Source organism: Mirounga angustirostris, unplaced genomic scaffold, assembly GCF_029215605.1.
Source record: "Mirounga angustirostris isolate CCGP_5_RB_7025 unplaced genomic scaffold, mMirAng1.0.hap1 SCAF_10, whole genome shotgun sequence".
Lineage (NCBI taxonomy): Eukaryota > Metazoa > Chordata > Mammalia > Carnivora > Phocidae > Mirounga > Mirounga angustirostris.
The window spans coordinates 86,524,317-86,540,983 of NW_026991718.1; the positions used below are offsets into that span (position 1 = coordinate 86,524,317).

The 16,667-nt window shown below is 38.2% G+C and overlaps 1 protein-coding gene across 13 annotated transcripts in view; it reads left to right on the forward strand.

Annotated features, from left to right (window-relative positions):
• Positions 1-16,667, forward strand: part of CCDC138 (coiled-coil domain containing 138) — a 134,605-nt gene that overhangs the window by 27,916 nt on the left and 90,022 nt on the right. For 12 of the 13 annotated variants that reach the window (XM_064572684.1, XM_064572693.1, XM_064572695.1 and 9 more), the window contains 2 exons: positions 11,582-11,659; positions 11,975-12,082. In XM_064572684.1, the coding sequence (XP_064428754.1) occupies positions 11,582-11,659; positions 11,975-12,082 (186 nt within the window). The remainder of the gene's footprint in view (positions 1-11,581; positions 11,660-11,974; positions 12,083-16,667) is intronic. The other variant, XM_064572686.1, reaches the window with a different exon arrangement.

Consider the following 16,667-nt stretch of genomic DNA (forward strand, 5'->3'; position numbering starts at 1 on the left):
ATGTTTTTGCAGTTTAGAGTTTTTAAAATATAAGAGCAATTACTAGATTTAAATGAGCAAAAAAAAAAACAACAACATGATAGTGTGGAGATTTTTACGCATTGGTTTTAGCTAATACTTCTTTTAACTGCTGTTTTACACCACTGCTTATTTAACATTCGTTTATTTTCTGGACATCTATTATATGCTAGGCACTGTACTAGCGTAAATACAGAGTGCTATCATACAGAGGGCTATCATATTGTACAGTGATTACATAAGTGATGTAATCTAGGTTACTGCTTAATAATACTGAAGTTGTAAAGCAAATATTTTGAAGTTGTGTATCTTTTTTTTTTTTTTTTAACTTTTGCCAGTTTTTGACTGAAAGATGAGAAAGAATAGTTCAAGAAAGACAGGAGAATGATTATGTTTGTATTTGTGGAAGGAGAAGTAGATGAGCAGAAATTGGGGTAAACCCAGTCACTTCAAAAATGAAAGCTTTGGGCTGGAAGACTTCATGGATTCTAAAATGTAACTAAGCTCAGACTCTCAGAGATAATATGCATCCTGGAATTCTTTAGGTAGCTATATGTTTTCAGTTTCTGTTTTTGATGTTCTGTAGTCACTGCTTGTTACAACCTTTCTCATTGGCAGTGACAACTAGCTACAACATTTCTCGTTTGATCTAAGTTCTTTGGCTTCCCTGAATTCATTTATGGCCTCCCACAGTAGGAGTATGGATGGCCTTCACTTACTGTTGTCTGGAAGCCTGCTTTATCCCTGGAGAGATTACTTTTTCCCATCACACTCTCAATCTAGTGTGCTCTCGCTCTCTCTTTTTTTAAGATTTTATTTATTTATTTGAGACAGAGAGTGAGCAAGAGAGGAGAGAGCACAAGCCAGGAGAGGGACAGAGGGAGAGGGAGGAGCAGACTCCCCACTGAGCAGGGAGCCCGATGTGGAACTTGATCCCAGGACCCTGGGATCATGACCTGAGCTGAAGGCAGCTGCTTAACCAACTGAGCCACCAGACGCCCCCTCTCTCTTTTTAATTGAAGTACAGTTGGTTGACACAAAACATTATATTAGTTTCAGATGTACAATAATGATTTGACAATGTTATGTGGTATACTGTGCTCAGCACAAGTGTAGGTACTATCTGTCACCATACAACTCTAGCACTTTTTTTTTTTTTTTTTTTAAGATTTTATTTGACAGAGAGAGACACAGCGAGAGAAGGAACACAAGCAGGGAGAGTAGGAGAGGGAGAAGCAGGCCTCCTGCCAAGCGGGGAGCCCGATGTGGGGCTCGATCCCAGGAACCCAGGATCACAACCTAAGCCAAAGACAGAGGCTTAATGACTGAGCCACCCAGGCGCCCCATAGCACTCTTTTTTTGAGAAGGGTTTCTTTAACTGCTAGCCAAAGAACATTGTTGCCCGTACCTATCTCTTAAGGTTATATATTTCTTAATAATTTTGTATGTGTTTGTATGGGTGTGTGGTGAGTGGGGTGGATATGTGAATTATTAAGTGATTGATCTATTGATAATTGGATTTTTGATCTAGTGTGACCAAACTGAAAGAGCTTGGGAGAAATCCTTTGGTACCAGCTGGGAGAATGCTTTTTTATGGTTACTCTAAACTTTAGTGTAGATGAGGAGTCAGCAATATTTTTCTTTAAGGATGAAATAGTAAATATTTTGGGCTCTGTGAGCCATGCAGTCTGTCATGACTCAACTCTGACATAATGCAAAAGTAGCTACAGGCAATAAGTAAGTGAATGAGCATGGCTGTATTCTAATAAGATGTTATTTATAACAGTAAACAGTGTTCAGATTTGGTCCATGGGCTATAGTTGGCCAACTTTTGGCATGATGAATGATGTATATATACAGTTGACCCTTAAACACCATGGGTTTGAACTGTGTTCCACTTATATGAAGATTTTTTTTTTGATAGATGCGGTACAGTATTATAAATGTATTCTCTCTTCCTTATGATTTTCTTTTTCATGTCAGAGTCTACCATCTTTTATTATTATTTTTTTCTCATTACATTCAGGAAAATTATTCTCCTATAGTAATCCTGGATATGACAAAGATCCAGCTGGGAATTGCATTTTCCCATCGCTTCTCAAGGGTATTTTCTGCTGATCTGGGTCACTTTGTTCCCTTCCTCCTCCCCTCCTCGGAATCCACCCGTCTTCATTTTTTTTCTTTTTTTGATGTTCATTTTTTTTTTCTTTCCTCTCTCTCTTTTTTAAAATTTAAATTCATTTAATTCACATATTATTAGTTTCAGAGGTAGAGTTCAGTGATTCATCAGTCTCATATACTACCCAGTGCTCCTTGTATCATGTGCCTTCTTTAATGTCTATCACCCAGTTACCTCATCGCCCCACCCTTCCCCCCTAGCAGCCCTCAGTTTCCTATGATTAAGAGTCTCTTATCGTTTGTTTCCCTCTCAGATTTCATCTTTTTTATTTTTCCCTTCTGCTATGATCCTCTCTTTTGTTTCTTAAATTACATATGAGTGAGATCATATGATAATTGTCTTTTTCTGATTAACTTATTCACTCAGCATAATACCCTCCAGTTCCATCCATGTCAATGTAAATGATAAGATTTCATCCTTTCTGATGGCTGCATAATATTCCATTATACCACATCTTCTTTATCCAATCATCTGTCAGTGGACATCTGGGGTATTTCCATAGTTTGCCTATTGTGAACATTGCTGCTATAAACATTGGGGTGCAGGTGCCCCTTCAGATCACTACATTTTGTATCTTTGGGGTAAATACCTGGTGGTGCAATTGCTGGGTGGTAGGGTAGCTCTATTTTTAACTTTTTGAGGAACCTCCATACTGTTTTCCAGAGTGGCTGCACCAGCTTGCATTCCCACCAGCAGTGAAGAGGGTTCCCCTTTCTCTGCATCCTCACCAATATCTGTTGTTTCCTGACTTGTTCATTTTAGCCATTCTGACTGGCATGGGTTGGTATCTCATTGTGATTTTGATTTGTATTTCCCTGATGCCGAGTAATGTTGAGCCATTTTTTCATGTGTCTGATGGCCATTTATATGTCTTCTTTGGAGAAATGTCTGTTCATGTCTTCTGCCCATTTCTTGACTGGATTATTTGTTTTTTGGGTGTTGAGTTTGATAAGTTCTTTCTAGATCTTGGATACTAGCCCTTTATCTGATATGCCATTTGCAAATATCTTCTCCCATTCTGTCAGTTGTCTTTTGGTTTTGTTGACTATTTCCTTCGCTGTGCAAAGGTTTTTTATCTTTATGAAATTCCAGTAGTTCATTTTTCCTTTGTTTCCCTTGCCTTTGGAGATGTGTCTAGCAAGAAGTTGCTGCGGGGTGCCTGGGTGGCTCAGTTGGTTGAGCGGCTGCCTTCGGCTCGGGTCGTGATCCCAGAGTCCTGGGATCGAGCCCCACATCGGGCTCCCTGCTCAGTGGAGAGCCTGCTTCTCCCTCTCCCTCTGCCTGCCTCTCTGCCTACTTGTGCTTTCTCTCTCTCTCTGTCAAATAAATAAATAAAATCTTTAAAAAAAAAAAAAAAGTTGCTGCGGCCAAAGTCGAAGAGGTTATTGCCTGTGTTCTCCCCTAGGATTTTGATGGATTCCTGTCTTAAATTTTTAGGTCTTTCATCCATTTTGAGTTTATTTTTGTGTATGCTGTAAGAAAGTGGTTCAGTTTCATTCTTCTGCATGTGGCTGTCCAATATTCCCAGCACCATTTGTTGAAGAGACTGTCTTTTCTCCATTGGATATTCTTTCCTGCTTTGTCAAAGATTAGTTGACCATAGAGTTGAGGGTCCATTTCTGGGCTCTCTAGTCTGTTCCATTGATCTATGTGCCTGTTTTTGTGCCAGTACCATACTGTCTTGATGATGACAGCTTTGTTGTAATAGAGTTTGAAGTCTGGAATTGTGATGCCGCCAGCTTTGGTTTAATTATTTTTTAAGTAGGCTCCATGCCCAGCATTTAATATACTGTTGGACCTTGTTGGCTCTTACCTTGGGGGAATTTTGGCATCCATGTTCGTCAGGGATATTGGCCTGTAATTCTTTTTGGTGGGGTCTTTGTCTGGTTTTGGGATCAGGGTAATGCTGGCCTCAGAATGAGCTTGGAAGTATTCCTTCCATTTCTATTTTTTGAAACAGCTTCAGAAGCATAGATATAAATTCTTCTTTAAATGTTTGGTAGAATTCCCCTGGAAAGCCATCTGGCCTTGGACGCTTGTGTTTTGGGAGATTTTTGATTACTGCCTCAATTTCCTTGTTGGTTATGGGTCTGTTCAGGTTTTCTATTTCTTCCTGTTTCAGTTTTGGTAGTTTATACATTTCTAGGAATGCATCCATTTCTTCCAGATTGTCTAATTTGTTGGCATATAGTTGCTCATACTATGTTCTTATAATTGTTTGTGTTTCTTTGGTGTTGGTTGTGATCTTTCCTCTTTCATTCATTATTTTATTTAATTGGGTCCTTTACTTTTCTTTTTGATGAATCTGACCAGGGGTTTATCGATCTTATTTATTCTTTTGAAGAACCAGCTCCTAGTTTCATTGCTCTGTTCTAGTGTTCTTTTGGTTTCTATTTCATTGATTTCCCCTCTAATCGTTATTAATTTACTTCTTCTGCTGCATTTAGGCTTTCTTTGCTTTTCTTCCTCCTGTTCCTTTAGGTGTAGGGTTAGATTGTGTATCTGAGACTTTTCTTGTTTCTTGAGAATGGCTTGTATTGCTATGTACTTCCCTCGTAGGACCACCTTTGCTGCCTCCCAAAGGTTTCGAACAGTTGTGTTTTCATTTTCATTTGTTTCCATGAATTTTAATTCTTTAATTTCCTGGTTGACCCATTCATTCTTTAGTAGGATGCTCTTTAACCTCCACGTATTTGAGTTCTTTCCAAATTTCCTCTTGTGATTGAGTTCAAGTTTCAAAGCATTGTTGTCTAAAAATATGCAGGGAATAATCCCAGTCTTTTCGTACTGGTTGAGACCTGATTTGTGACTGTGAATGTGATCTATTCTGGGGAATGTTCCATGTGCACTAGAGAGAAGAATATGTATTCTGTTGCTTTAGGATGGAATGATCTGAATATATCTGTTAAGTCCATCTGGTCCAATGTGTCATTCAAAGCCCTTGTTTCCTTGTTGATCTTCTGCTTATATGATCTGTCCATTGCAATGAGTGAAGTGCTAACATCCCCAACTATTATTGTATTATTATCAGTTTGTTTCTTTAATTTTGTTATTAACTGGTTTATATATTTGGCTGTTCCCAAGTTAGCAGCATTAAGTATTTACAGTTGTTAGATCTTCTTGTTGGATAGACCCTTTAATTTTGATATAATGTCCCTCTTAATCTTTTATTACAGTCTTTGTTTTAAAATCTAATTTGTGTGTTATAAAGATTGCTACCCCAGCTTTCTTTTGATGTCCATTAGCATAATAAATGGTTCTTCACCCCTCATTTTCAAGCTGGAGGTGTCCTTGGGTCTAAAATGAGTCTCTTGCGGATGGCATATTGATGGGTCTTGCCTTTTAAAGATTTTTTTTTTTTTAAGATTTTATATTTTTTTGACAGAGAGAGCACAAGCAGGTGGAGTGGCAGGCAGAAGGAGAAGGGGAAGCAGGCTCCCCACCGAGTGGGGAGCCTGATGTGGGGCTTGATCTGAGAGTCCTGGGATGATGACCTGAGCTGAAGGCAGATGCTCACCCAACTGAGCCACCCAGGCTCCCTGGTCTTGCTTTTTTATCCAATCTGATACCCTGTGTCTTTTGATTGGGACATTTAGCCCATTTACACTCAGAGTAACTGTTCAAAGATTTGGATTTAGTGCTACTGTATTACCTATAAAGTCACCTGTTTCTGTATATTGTCTTGGTCCTTTCTGGTCTGTTACTTTTGGGCTCTCTCTTTGCTTCAAGGATCCCCTTTAATATTTCTTGCAGAGCTGGTTTAGTGATCACAAATTCTTTTAGTTTCTGTTTGTCCTGGAAGCTTTTTATCTCTTCTTCTATTTTGAATGACAGCCTTGCTGGTAAACTGTTCTTGGCTGCATATTTTTCTCATTTGGCACCCTGAATATGTTTTGCCAGTCCTTTTTGGCTTTCCAGGTCTCTGTGGATAGGTCTGCTATCAGTCTAATGTTTCTACCCTTGTAGGTTACCGACCTCTTGTCCCGAGCTGCTTTCAGGATTTTCTCTTTCTCTGAGATTTGCAAGCTTCACTATTATTTTGAGGTGTTGACCTATTTTTCATGATTTTGAGGGGGATTCTCTGTGCCTCCTGGACTTGATTGCCTGTTTCCTTTCCCAGATTAGGGTAGTTCTCAGGTATAATTTGCTCAAGTATATCTTCTTCCCCCTCCCCTTTCCTTTTTCTGTGATGTCAATTCTAATATTCTTTTGCTCCATGGTATCACTGATCTCTTGAATTCTCCCCTGGTGATCCAGTAGTTGTTTATCTCTCTTTTTCTCAGCTTTTTCATTTTCCATCATTTTGTCTTCTATATTACTAATTCTCTCTTCTGAGTCATTCATCCTAGCAATTAGAGCCTCCATTTTTTTTTAAAGATTTTATTTATTTATTTGTCAGAGTCAGAGAGATAGAACAACAGCGCAAGCAGGGGGAACAGCAGTCAGAGGGAGAAGCAGTCTCTCTGCTGAGCAAGGAACCCAATTTGGGGCTTGATCCCAGGATCCTGGGATCATGACCTGAGCCGAAGGTAGATGCTAACTGACTGAGCCACCCAGGTATCTGTAAAGCCTCCATTTTTTATTGCATCTCATTAATAGCCTTTTTGATTTCAACTTGTTTAGATTTTAGTTCTTTTATTTCTCCTGACAGGGATTTTCTCGTTTTCTATGCCGTTTTCAAGGTCAGCTGGTATATTTATAATCGTTATTCTGAACTCTAGTTCCAGTATCTTATAGCCATACTGATTAGGTCCCTGGCAGTCAGAACTTCCTCTTGTTCTTTTGAGATGAGTTTTACCGTCTTGTAATTCTGTCCAGAGAAGAATAGATGAATGAGAGAACAAAATACTAAAATGTCAACAATGACCCCAGATAAATATACACTAAGCAAATCAGAAGAGCCCCAGAACCGAAAAAACAAAAAAATTTAAGAAAAAATAAAAAATAAAAAAAATGAGAGAGAATATAATCAGACAGGTGAACAGAACAGAGCAATTCATTGGATTCTGTGTGTATTTTGGTCTGTTTGTTGGAAGACTAGATCCCGGAACACCTGGGTGTCTTATTTGGTTAAGCGTCTGCCTTCGGCTCAGGTCATGATCCCAGAGTCCTGGGATCAAGTTCCCCATCGGGCTCCTTGTTCAGCAAGGACCCTGCTTCTCCTCTGCTTGCTGCTCCCCCTGCTTGTACTCTTTCTCAGCTTCTTTCCATCTCTCTCCCTCTCTGACAAATAAATAAGTAAAATCTTAAAAAAAAAAATAAAAACTAGATCCCAAAATTGTAAAAAAAGGAAAACTTATGTATATACAAAAATAAAATTAAATACAATGAAAGGATAGAATGTAACTGTAAAAATGAAAATTTAAAAAAACTTTTAAAAAGTTGACAATAAGAAATTGGGTGAAAATGAAAGAGAAAAATAGTAAATTTGGAAGACTAATCATGAGAAAAGAAAACATGAATTCTATATACTGTTTTCCTCTAGTGCTGGAGTTTTGCAGTTCTTTGTGCTTGGTAAAGTTGGTCTTAGTTGGATGTTCTTGCTGATCTTCTTGGGAAGGGGCCTGTTGCACTGATTCTCAGGTGTCTTTGCCCCAGGAGGAACTGCACTGCCCCAAGCCAGGGGTCAGGCTATGTAATTGGCCCCGGATTGCTCTATATGGCTTTTGTTCCCTGAAGGCTTTACACGTGGCTTTAGAGATTGAGAATGGAAATGGCGCCTCCCAGTCTCCAGCCCTGGAGCTAAAAGCTCGTGCCCGACCACCCCCCACTCCTCAGTATGCCCTTGGGGTAAAGCAATCAATCATTCCTGTGTCCCTGGTCTCTATCTGCACTCTGTGCTCACCTAGCCCATGACTGAGCATTTCTATTCAGTCATGTGACCCCGCTTGGAGTCTCCAAAGCCTGCAGACTCCTCTGGCGCGCACCCATGCCATTCTTCCCCAGGAGGGAGGGTTGTCTTACTGCGGTTCTGCCATTTGCTGGTTCCCTGCTCAGAGAGTGGTTGCCCAACCCTTCTGCGGTTTGTGTTTTATGGCAACACTGTTCTGAAAGCCCACTTCTGGGCTTGCTGATGGCAGCCAGCTTTCCTGCTCCGATGCCTGGGAACTCTCACGCACTCAGGTACCCCTGTTCTTTCTGTGACCCCTGGGATCCTGAGAGCACACTGTCCCACCTAGGATTCTTCCCTGTTTGGCCACCTGAGTACCTTTCAGGCAGGGACATATACCAGAGCAGACTTCTAGAAGTTCTGATTTTTCGCTATACTACTATATTACTTTCTGGTAGCCGGCTTTCTGCAGCTCCCTACTCTCGCGGTTTATCTTCCAATATGTTGCTTAGGATTCACTTCTCCACACCTCCTACCTTGTAGAAAGTGCTTGCTTTTCTATTTGTAGAATTGCAGCAATTCTTTTAGAGCTCTGGTTCAGTTCACAGGAGTTCAGAATGATTTGATAGCTCTCTAGCTAAATTCCTGGGACCAGACAAAACTAGTCTCCTATTCCTCCGCCATCTTGGAATGTCTGTCCTTATGATTTTCCTAATAACATTTTGTTTTCTCTAGCCTACTTTATTATAAGAACATTGTGTATCATACATATAACATTAAAAAATATGTGTTAATTGGCTGTTTATATTATCATTAAAGCTCCTTGTCAACAGTAAGCTACTAGTAAAGTGTTTTGGGGAGTCAAAAGTTCTTTGTGGATTTTTTATTGCCCAGGGGTTGGTGACCATCACCCCTGCATGGTTCAAAGCTCAACTGTGTTTCCAAAATTGCTAAATAAAAAGGTAACTTATTTCTGTGACTGACTTGTATGGTAATTTATGGTAGCATTGGACATAAATAAGTCTGCAATATTATTATGATAATAAAAAAACAATTCCCATTAAGTCTTGCCAAGCTGAGGAGTCAAGGATTAATATTCAGGATTCATCAGGCTAGAGAGTCCCTGTGAATACCATAGGCTCTCATTTGAAAGAATCAGGGTTGCACCCTAGGAGGAGGCAAATTAGAGATATATGAAATCCTCCTCAAGCTGAAATGTGGTCTTAACTGATATTAGTTCCTGTTTAGAATAAGGCGATCAGTTCCCATTTTGAGTATCTAGCAAAGGAAAGAATGAGCCCTCTCTGAAAGAAAATGTGTACAAAATTTATATATTTTCTTTGTCATTCTATACAAAATTAATCATTATATTAAAAGACAGAATCACATGAATCACTGAATTCTACTCATGAAACCAATATTGCACTGTATGTTAATTAACTAGAATTTAAATAAAGATTATAAAAAGACAGAATCGTATAACTCAATATGAAGAGAACAAAAATGCCCCAGGCAATGTGAATATACCTGGCAGTGATCCAGATATTGGAGCTAGTAGGTAGTGATTTTAAAATAATGATTAATGTGTTCAAAAAAGTAGAAAAAAAGATTGAGAACTTCATTAGAGAAGCAGAATTTATAAAAAGGAATTAAAATGAAATTCTGAAACTTAAAAATACACTAATTGAATTTCAGAACTCCAGTGAATGGATTTAATAGCAGATGAGATGCAGCAGAAGACAGGATTAATGAACTGGAAGATGATTTCCTAAAAAGTTTTGAAATAAAAACATTGAGTAGAGAAAGAATAAACAAATTTATAAAAGATATACGTTTTGTTAAAATTTCTAACATGGGAGTTCAAAAAGAGATCATACGGCAAAAACAAAATATTTGAAGAGAAATGGCCACATATTATCCAAAACTTGTAAAAACAGTATGCCAACTTATATATTCAAGAAACTATGTTAAGCCTAAACAGGATAAATGTTGAGAAAAAGCAAACATAGGAACATTGTTTTAAGACTGCTGAAAACATTAGATAAAGATAAAATTTTTAAAGTGATCAGAGAAAAATAAGACACTTTACTTTCAGAGAAGGAGCAGTAAGACTTACGACTATCTTTTGAGGAGGAAACATCATATACCTTAAATATAAATAGAAAAAGAGAGAAAAACCCTCCTTTTTGTTGTATGAGGCCTGCATAACCTTGAAACTAAATGTGTCAAGATTGTTATAAGAAAAGAAAAATTCAAATCAGTTGCATGGATATAGTTGCAAGAAATTTAAATATTAGCAAATTGAATCTAGCAATACATAAAAATAATATAGCTAAATGGATTTAGTACAGGAATTACAAAGTTTATCACTTGGAAGTTATGGTTTATCATTTGAAAATTACGGTTTATCATTTGAAAATTAACACATCTGATAAATGGAGAAAAATCATATTTCTATTGATAATAAAATTCAGCACTAACTCATGATATTAGTAATAAAAGAGAACTTAATTTTGATAAGGTATCTACAAAAACAACCCAACAACAAAATCATATTTAAGTTATTGTTTTCCCTCTGAAATCAGAAGAAGGGTGCTCACTCTTAACTGTTTCTATTGAACACTGTACTCAGAGTCCTAGTCAGTGCAATACGGAAAAAAAAATAGAAAATAAGGATTGGAAAGGAAGAAATAAGAATTATCTACTGATAACATGATTATGTAACTGTATATACAGGTATCCAAATGGATATACAGACAAGTTAGTAGAATAAAGCAAATATAGGCAAATCCTTGGATGTAAGTTCAATATACAAAAATCAGTTGTATTTTTATATACCAGCTGTAATCAAATAGTGTTATTTATTGAAAGATCCCACAGATAATAGCATCAAAAAGCATTAGCTATCCAGGAATAAATATAAAAGAAAGATGTATATAACACATACACTGAAAAGTACAGAACATTATTAAAAGAAAATAAATAGATCTAAATAATTTGAAGGCTATGTTATGTTCATACATATGAAGACTCAATATTTATAAACATGTCAGTTCTTCCCAAATTTATACATTTAATCCAATTTCAATAATTCATTACACTGCATACTTAATGATTTGTACACTTTCATGTACATACATAAGTTTGATTAAAAGACATTTCCCATTAAAACATATACTTGTAAGATCTCAGGAGACTTGCAAATTTTTTATAGAATGAAGTAAACTTAGATACTATTAGTACTTTAGGGACAGATGATTTTAGCTCTGATTTTTTTTTTTTAATTAAAATTTTTATTTTTTTATTGAAGTATAATTGACATACAATATCCTATTAGTTTCAGCTATATATCATAGTGATTCACTATTTTTATACATTTCAAAATGATTTCCATGATAAGTCTAATTACCATAAGCGGTGATCTTTAATTACGAATGCTACCTCTGTTTTGTTACATTGTTTGGTTATACAGACTAGATAATATCTTTACAAAATCTTTAGTATGAAATCAGCTTAAGTTTTATATTGAAATATTTAATGTTTTCTCACTTTAGTTAAATGAAGTAAGTGAAGAAAACAAGAAGATGGAGATTCAGGCTAAGAGAGTTCAAGCTCGTTTAGATAATTTACAGGTAAGTTGCCTGCTCTTTTGACACAAGGGATTTTTTTTTTTTTAAAGATTTTATTTATTTATTTGACAGAGAGAACACGAGAGAGGGAACACAAGCAGAGGGAGTGGGAGAGGGAGAAGCAGGCCTCCTGCTGAGCAGGGAGCCCGATATAGGACTGGATCCCAGGACCCTGGGATCATGACCTGAGCCGAAGGCAGATGCTTAATGACTGAGCCACCCAGGTGCCCTGACACAAGTGAATTTTAAGTGATTGCCTTTGGATTTTCCCACCTTTAATAGAATTGTATTTTAATTCATGGATATGTACTGTTGCAGAGGAAGTATGAGTTTATGACAATACAGAGATTGAAAGGAAATTCGCATGCTGCTAATGAAATGAAAAGTTTAAAACAAGATAAAGTACCAGTCTCAAAAACTCACAAGGTATGATGCGATTGAAAATTTCTCCAGTAGAAAATAAAGACATTTTCTTTTTGTTCTTGAATCTGTTTTTGGCAAACATCATTTTGGTATGAAAGGATTCACCATAATAATTCCTTTACAGAGAAATATCTGTATAATATTTCTAATATGCTTTTATTTACAAAAGCAAAACAAAATATTTCAGCAGTGTTTTAGGCACAGACCTTAAGCTTAATAAGAGCTTTATTATTCATTGTGTTTTAAGATTCCACAAGCTTTCAATGTTTTCTGTCAAGACTGCAATCCATGCCTGAATGGGCTTTATTTATTTATTTTTTCCTAAGGAATGTTTTACTTTGAGGTATAAATTACATACAGTAATATAATGCAGAGATCATTAAGTATATAGCTTAGTCAGTTTTGACAAATGCCTATACTCATGTAACCTGCAACTAGATATAGAACATTTCCATCATCCTAGAAAGTTCTGTTATGTCCCTTCTCAGTTCTTCCTTGCAAAAAGTAGCTGTTAATCTGATTTCTATCACCATGGATTAATTTTGCCTATTTTAGAACTTTAGTCAGTGGGGTTGTATAGTATGCTCTCATCTGGGTAAGGCTTATTTTGCTCATCATAACATTGGGTGTATCAATAGTTTGTTCCTCTGTATTGCTCAGTAGTATTCTATTGTTTGAATATATCACAATTTGTTTATCCATTCTTCTTTTAATAGACACCTGGGCTATTTCTACTTTTTGTCTATTATGAATAAAGCTGCTAAGATTGTTTGTGTACAAGGCTTTTAGTGGACAGATGTTTTCATTCCCCTTGGAAATACAAGCAAGACTGGAATTTTTGGGTCATAGATATTTGACTTTTTGTGGAACTGCCAGTTTTCCGAAGCAGTTATACCATTTTATACTCCTACTAGCAATGTTTGAATGTTGTGGTTACTCCAAACTATGCCAACATTTGGTGTTTTCACACTTTTTCATTTTGACCTTTTCAGCGGGTGGCTAGTGATATTTCACTGTGGGCTGTTAATAATTTTGATAAATCCTCTAGTTCTTTTCATGAAGTGGGAATACAGCATCATTTAAAGATAGCTCTGGAGGAATCTCAGTTACAAAATCAGGAGCCACCATTGGGCAGTGTGACTCTGAAGGTGTTAACTGTCTGGCTGGCCTGTGATGAAGATGTCATGGCTCCGCAGGATCAAATTCAACAAAAGATTGCTGTGCAGAGAATATGCAGGGAATAATCTCAATCTTTTGGTATCAGTTGAGACCTGATCTGTGATCCAGTATGTGGTCTCTTCTGGAGAAAGTTCCATGTGCGCTCGAGAAGAATGGGTATTCTGTTGTTTTAGGGTGGAATGTTCTATATATATCTATGAGGTCCATCTGGTCCAGTGTGTCATTCAGAGCTCTTTTTTCTTTGTTGATTTTCTGCTTAGATGATCTGTCTGTTGCTGAGAGTGGACTATTGAGGTCTCCTACAATTAATGTATTGTTATCAATATGACTCTTTATTTTGGTTAACAGTTGGCTTATGTAGATGGCTGCCCCCAGGTTGGGGGCGTAGATATTTACAATTGTTAGATCTTCTTGTTGGATAGACCCTTTAAGAATGATATAGTGTCCTTCTGTGTCTCTAATTACATTCTTTAGCTTAAAATCTAATTTGTCTGATATAAGAATCGCTACCGCAGCTTTCTTTTGAGGTCCGCTGGCATGGAAGATGGATCTCCATCCCTTCACTTTCAGTCTGGATGTATATTTAGGTTCAGAATGAGTCTCTTGTAGACAGCATATGGATGGGTCCTGTCTTTTAATGCAATCTGCAACTCTGTGCCGTTTTATGGGAGCATTTAGGCCATTCACGTTGAGAGTAATTATTAATAGATATGAATTGATTGTCATCCTGTTGCCTGTGAAGTCCTTGTTTCTATAGATTGTCTCTGTAAATTTCTGTGCTATATCACTCTTGGGGTCTTTCTCCTTTTATAGAACCCCCCCTTAATATTTCTTACAGGGCCAGCTTAGTGGTCACATATTCTTTCAGTTTCTGCCAGTCTTGGAACCTCTACATCTCTCCATCCATTCTAAATGACAGCATTGCCTGATAAAGTATTCTTGGCTGTATGTTCTTCTCGTTTAGTACCCTGAATATGTCTTGCCAGGCCTTTCTGGCTTGCCAGGTCTCTGTGGATAGGTCTGACGTTTTTCTGATGTTCCTCCCTCTGTACGTAAGGAATCTCTTCCCCCTAACTGCCCTTAAGATGGTTTCCTTTGTTCTAAGATTTGCGAGTTTTACTATTACATGCTGGGGTGTTGGCCTGTTTTCCTTGATCTTGGGAGGGGTCCTCTCTGCCTCTAGGACACAAATGTTTGTTTCATTCCCCAGATTAGGGAAGTTCTCAGCTACGATTTGCTCAAATATATCTTCTAGTCCTTTCGCTCTCCACCCCCTGAGGGATCCCAAAAATTCTGACATTGGAACATTTCATGGTGTCACTTATTTCTCTGATTCTATTTTCATGGATTTTGAGTTATTTTTCCCTGGCCTCCTCTTGTTCCTTCTTGTCTATTAATTGGTCTTCTAGATCACTAATTTGTTCTTCTGCCTCACTTAACCTAGCTGTTAGATTATCTAGATTAGATTGGAATCTCGATAGCATTTTTAAATTCTGCCAATTTAGCTTTCGTTTCTGCCCTTAGAGACTCTTCTGTTGCCATTAATCGATTTCTTCATTCTAGCTATCATCTTCACAATTGCTAGCCTGAATTCCATCTCCGACATCTTGGTTATATCTGTATCCATTTGTAAATCTGTGGTATAAGTCATAGTCTCTGAGTCTTTCCTATTTTGGGGGTTCCTCCTCCTTGTCATTCTGTTAATGGGTGGTTGAGGGAATGTATAGAGTCCAAATTATTGACCACAACCCAAGCAAGATGCACCTGTTTTATAGGGACGTAAGGCTTGCTGGCCTCTTGTTCGTCCAGCCTTCCTTCTGGGGGAGGGGACTGCCACAGTGTTACTCAGGCATCCCTGTTTGGGTAGAGTTGCCCTGCCCCCATGGCGGGGGATGGGCTCAGTGAAAACCGGTTTTGGGCGGGCTTTTGTTCTCTAGTGGCTTCCCTGGTGGCTTTCTGCATCTTTTCTGAGAGTCAGAGCAGAAGAGACCGTTTCCAGCCCTCTGCCTCAGAATGGAGAGATCGCAGTCTGTTCTTCAGTGAGCTCTCCAGGCTACACTATGTCCGTTTCTGTGTGTGCTGCCTTAAACTTCACGTCCTGGGTTGTGTGCCCCTCAGCAGCGCTCCCAGTTCTCGCCTCCAGATCGGGGCATGTCTCTGCCCTTTGTGCTTCTAAAACCACCAGGTCCCCCCAGTTCACATGTCGAGCCCTGCTGGTTTCAGTCCAGGGGGCTGCCCTAAAGTCCTTTCCCTGCTGCTACCGGTCTGTGAGTCTGTGCCCTGTCCACAACGTGGGAGGCTGTTGCTCACTGGTGGTGTAGGATCCGGATGGCTTGGCTCCCTCCCCCTTCCGCATATCCTCCGATATCTGCCCGCAGAATCAAGGCCCCCCCCGCTTCGTATCTCAAAACCAAACACCTGCGATATTCTGTTTATAGAGATCCAGATCTATCTTTGTACATCTCGGGCTGATTTCGTGGGTGTTCAGAGTGGTCCGGTAGATATCCAACTCAGTTCCAGGGTCTGGTTGGAATAGGGTCCCCTACTCGTCAGACCATAAAAGACCATAATGCTTTTAAACTGGAACTCAGTCACAAGAAAAAAATTGGCAGATATTCAAACACTTGGAAGTTAAAAACCACTCTGCTCAAGAATGTTTGGGTCAACCAAGAAATCAAAGAAGAGCTTAAACAATTCATGGAAACCAATGAGAACAAAAGCACTTCAGTCCAAAACCTATGGGATACTGCAAAGGCGGTCTTAAGGGGGAAATACATAGCCATCCAAGCCACACTCAAAAAAATAGAAAAATCCCGAATTTACCAACTAACTCTACACCTTAAAGAACTAGAGAAAAAGCAACAAACGATGCCTAAGCCACATATTAGAAGAGAAATAATTAAGATTAGAGCAGAGATCAGTGAATTAGAAACCAGAAACACAGTAGATCAGATCAACGAAACGAGAAGCTGGTTCTTTGAAAGAATTAATAAGGTTGATAAACCACTGGCCAGACTTATCCAAAAGAAAAGAGAAAGGACCCAAATTAATAAAATTATGAATGAAAGGGGAGATATCATGACTAACACCAAGGAAATAGAAACAATTAATAGAAATTATTATCAACAACTATATGCCAATAAATTAAGCTACCTGGGAGAAATGGATGCCTTCCTGGAAATCTATAAACTCCCAAGACTGATACAAGAAGAAATTGACAACCTGAATAGGTCATTAACCAGTAATAAGATTGAAGCAGTGATCAAAAACCTCCCAAAAAACAAGAGTCCAGGGCTTGATGGATTCCCTGGGGAATTCTACCAAACATTCAAAGAAGAAATAATACCTATTCTCCTAAAGCTGTTTCAAAAAATAGAAACAGAAGGATAGCTTCCAGACTCATTCTGTG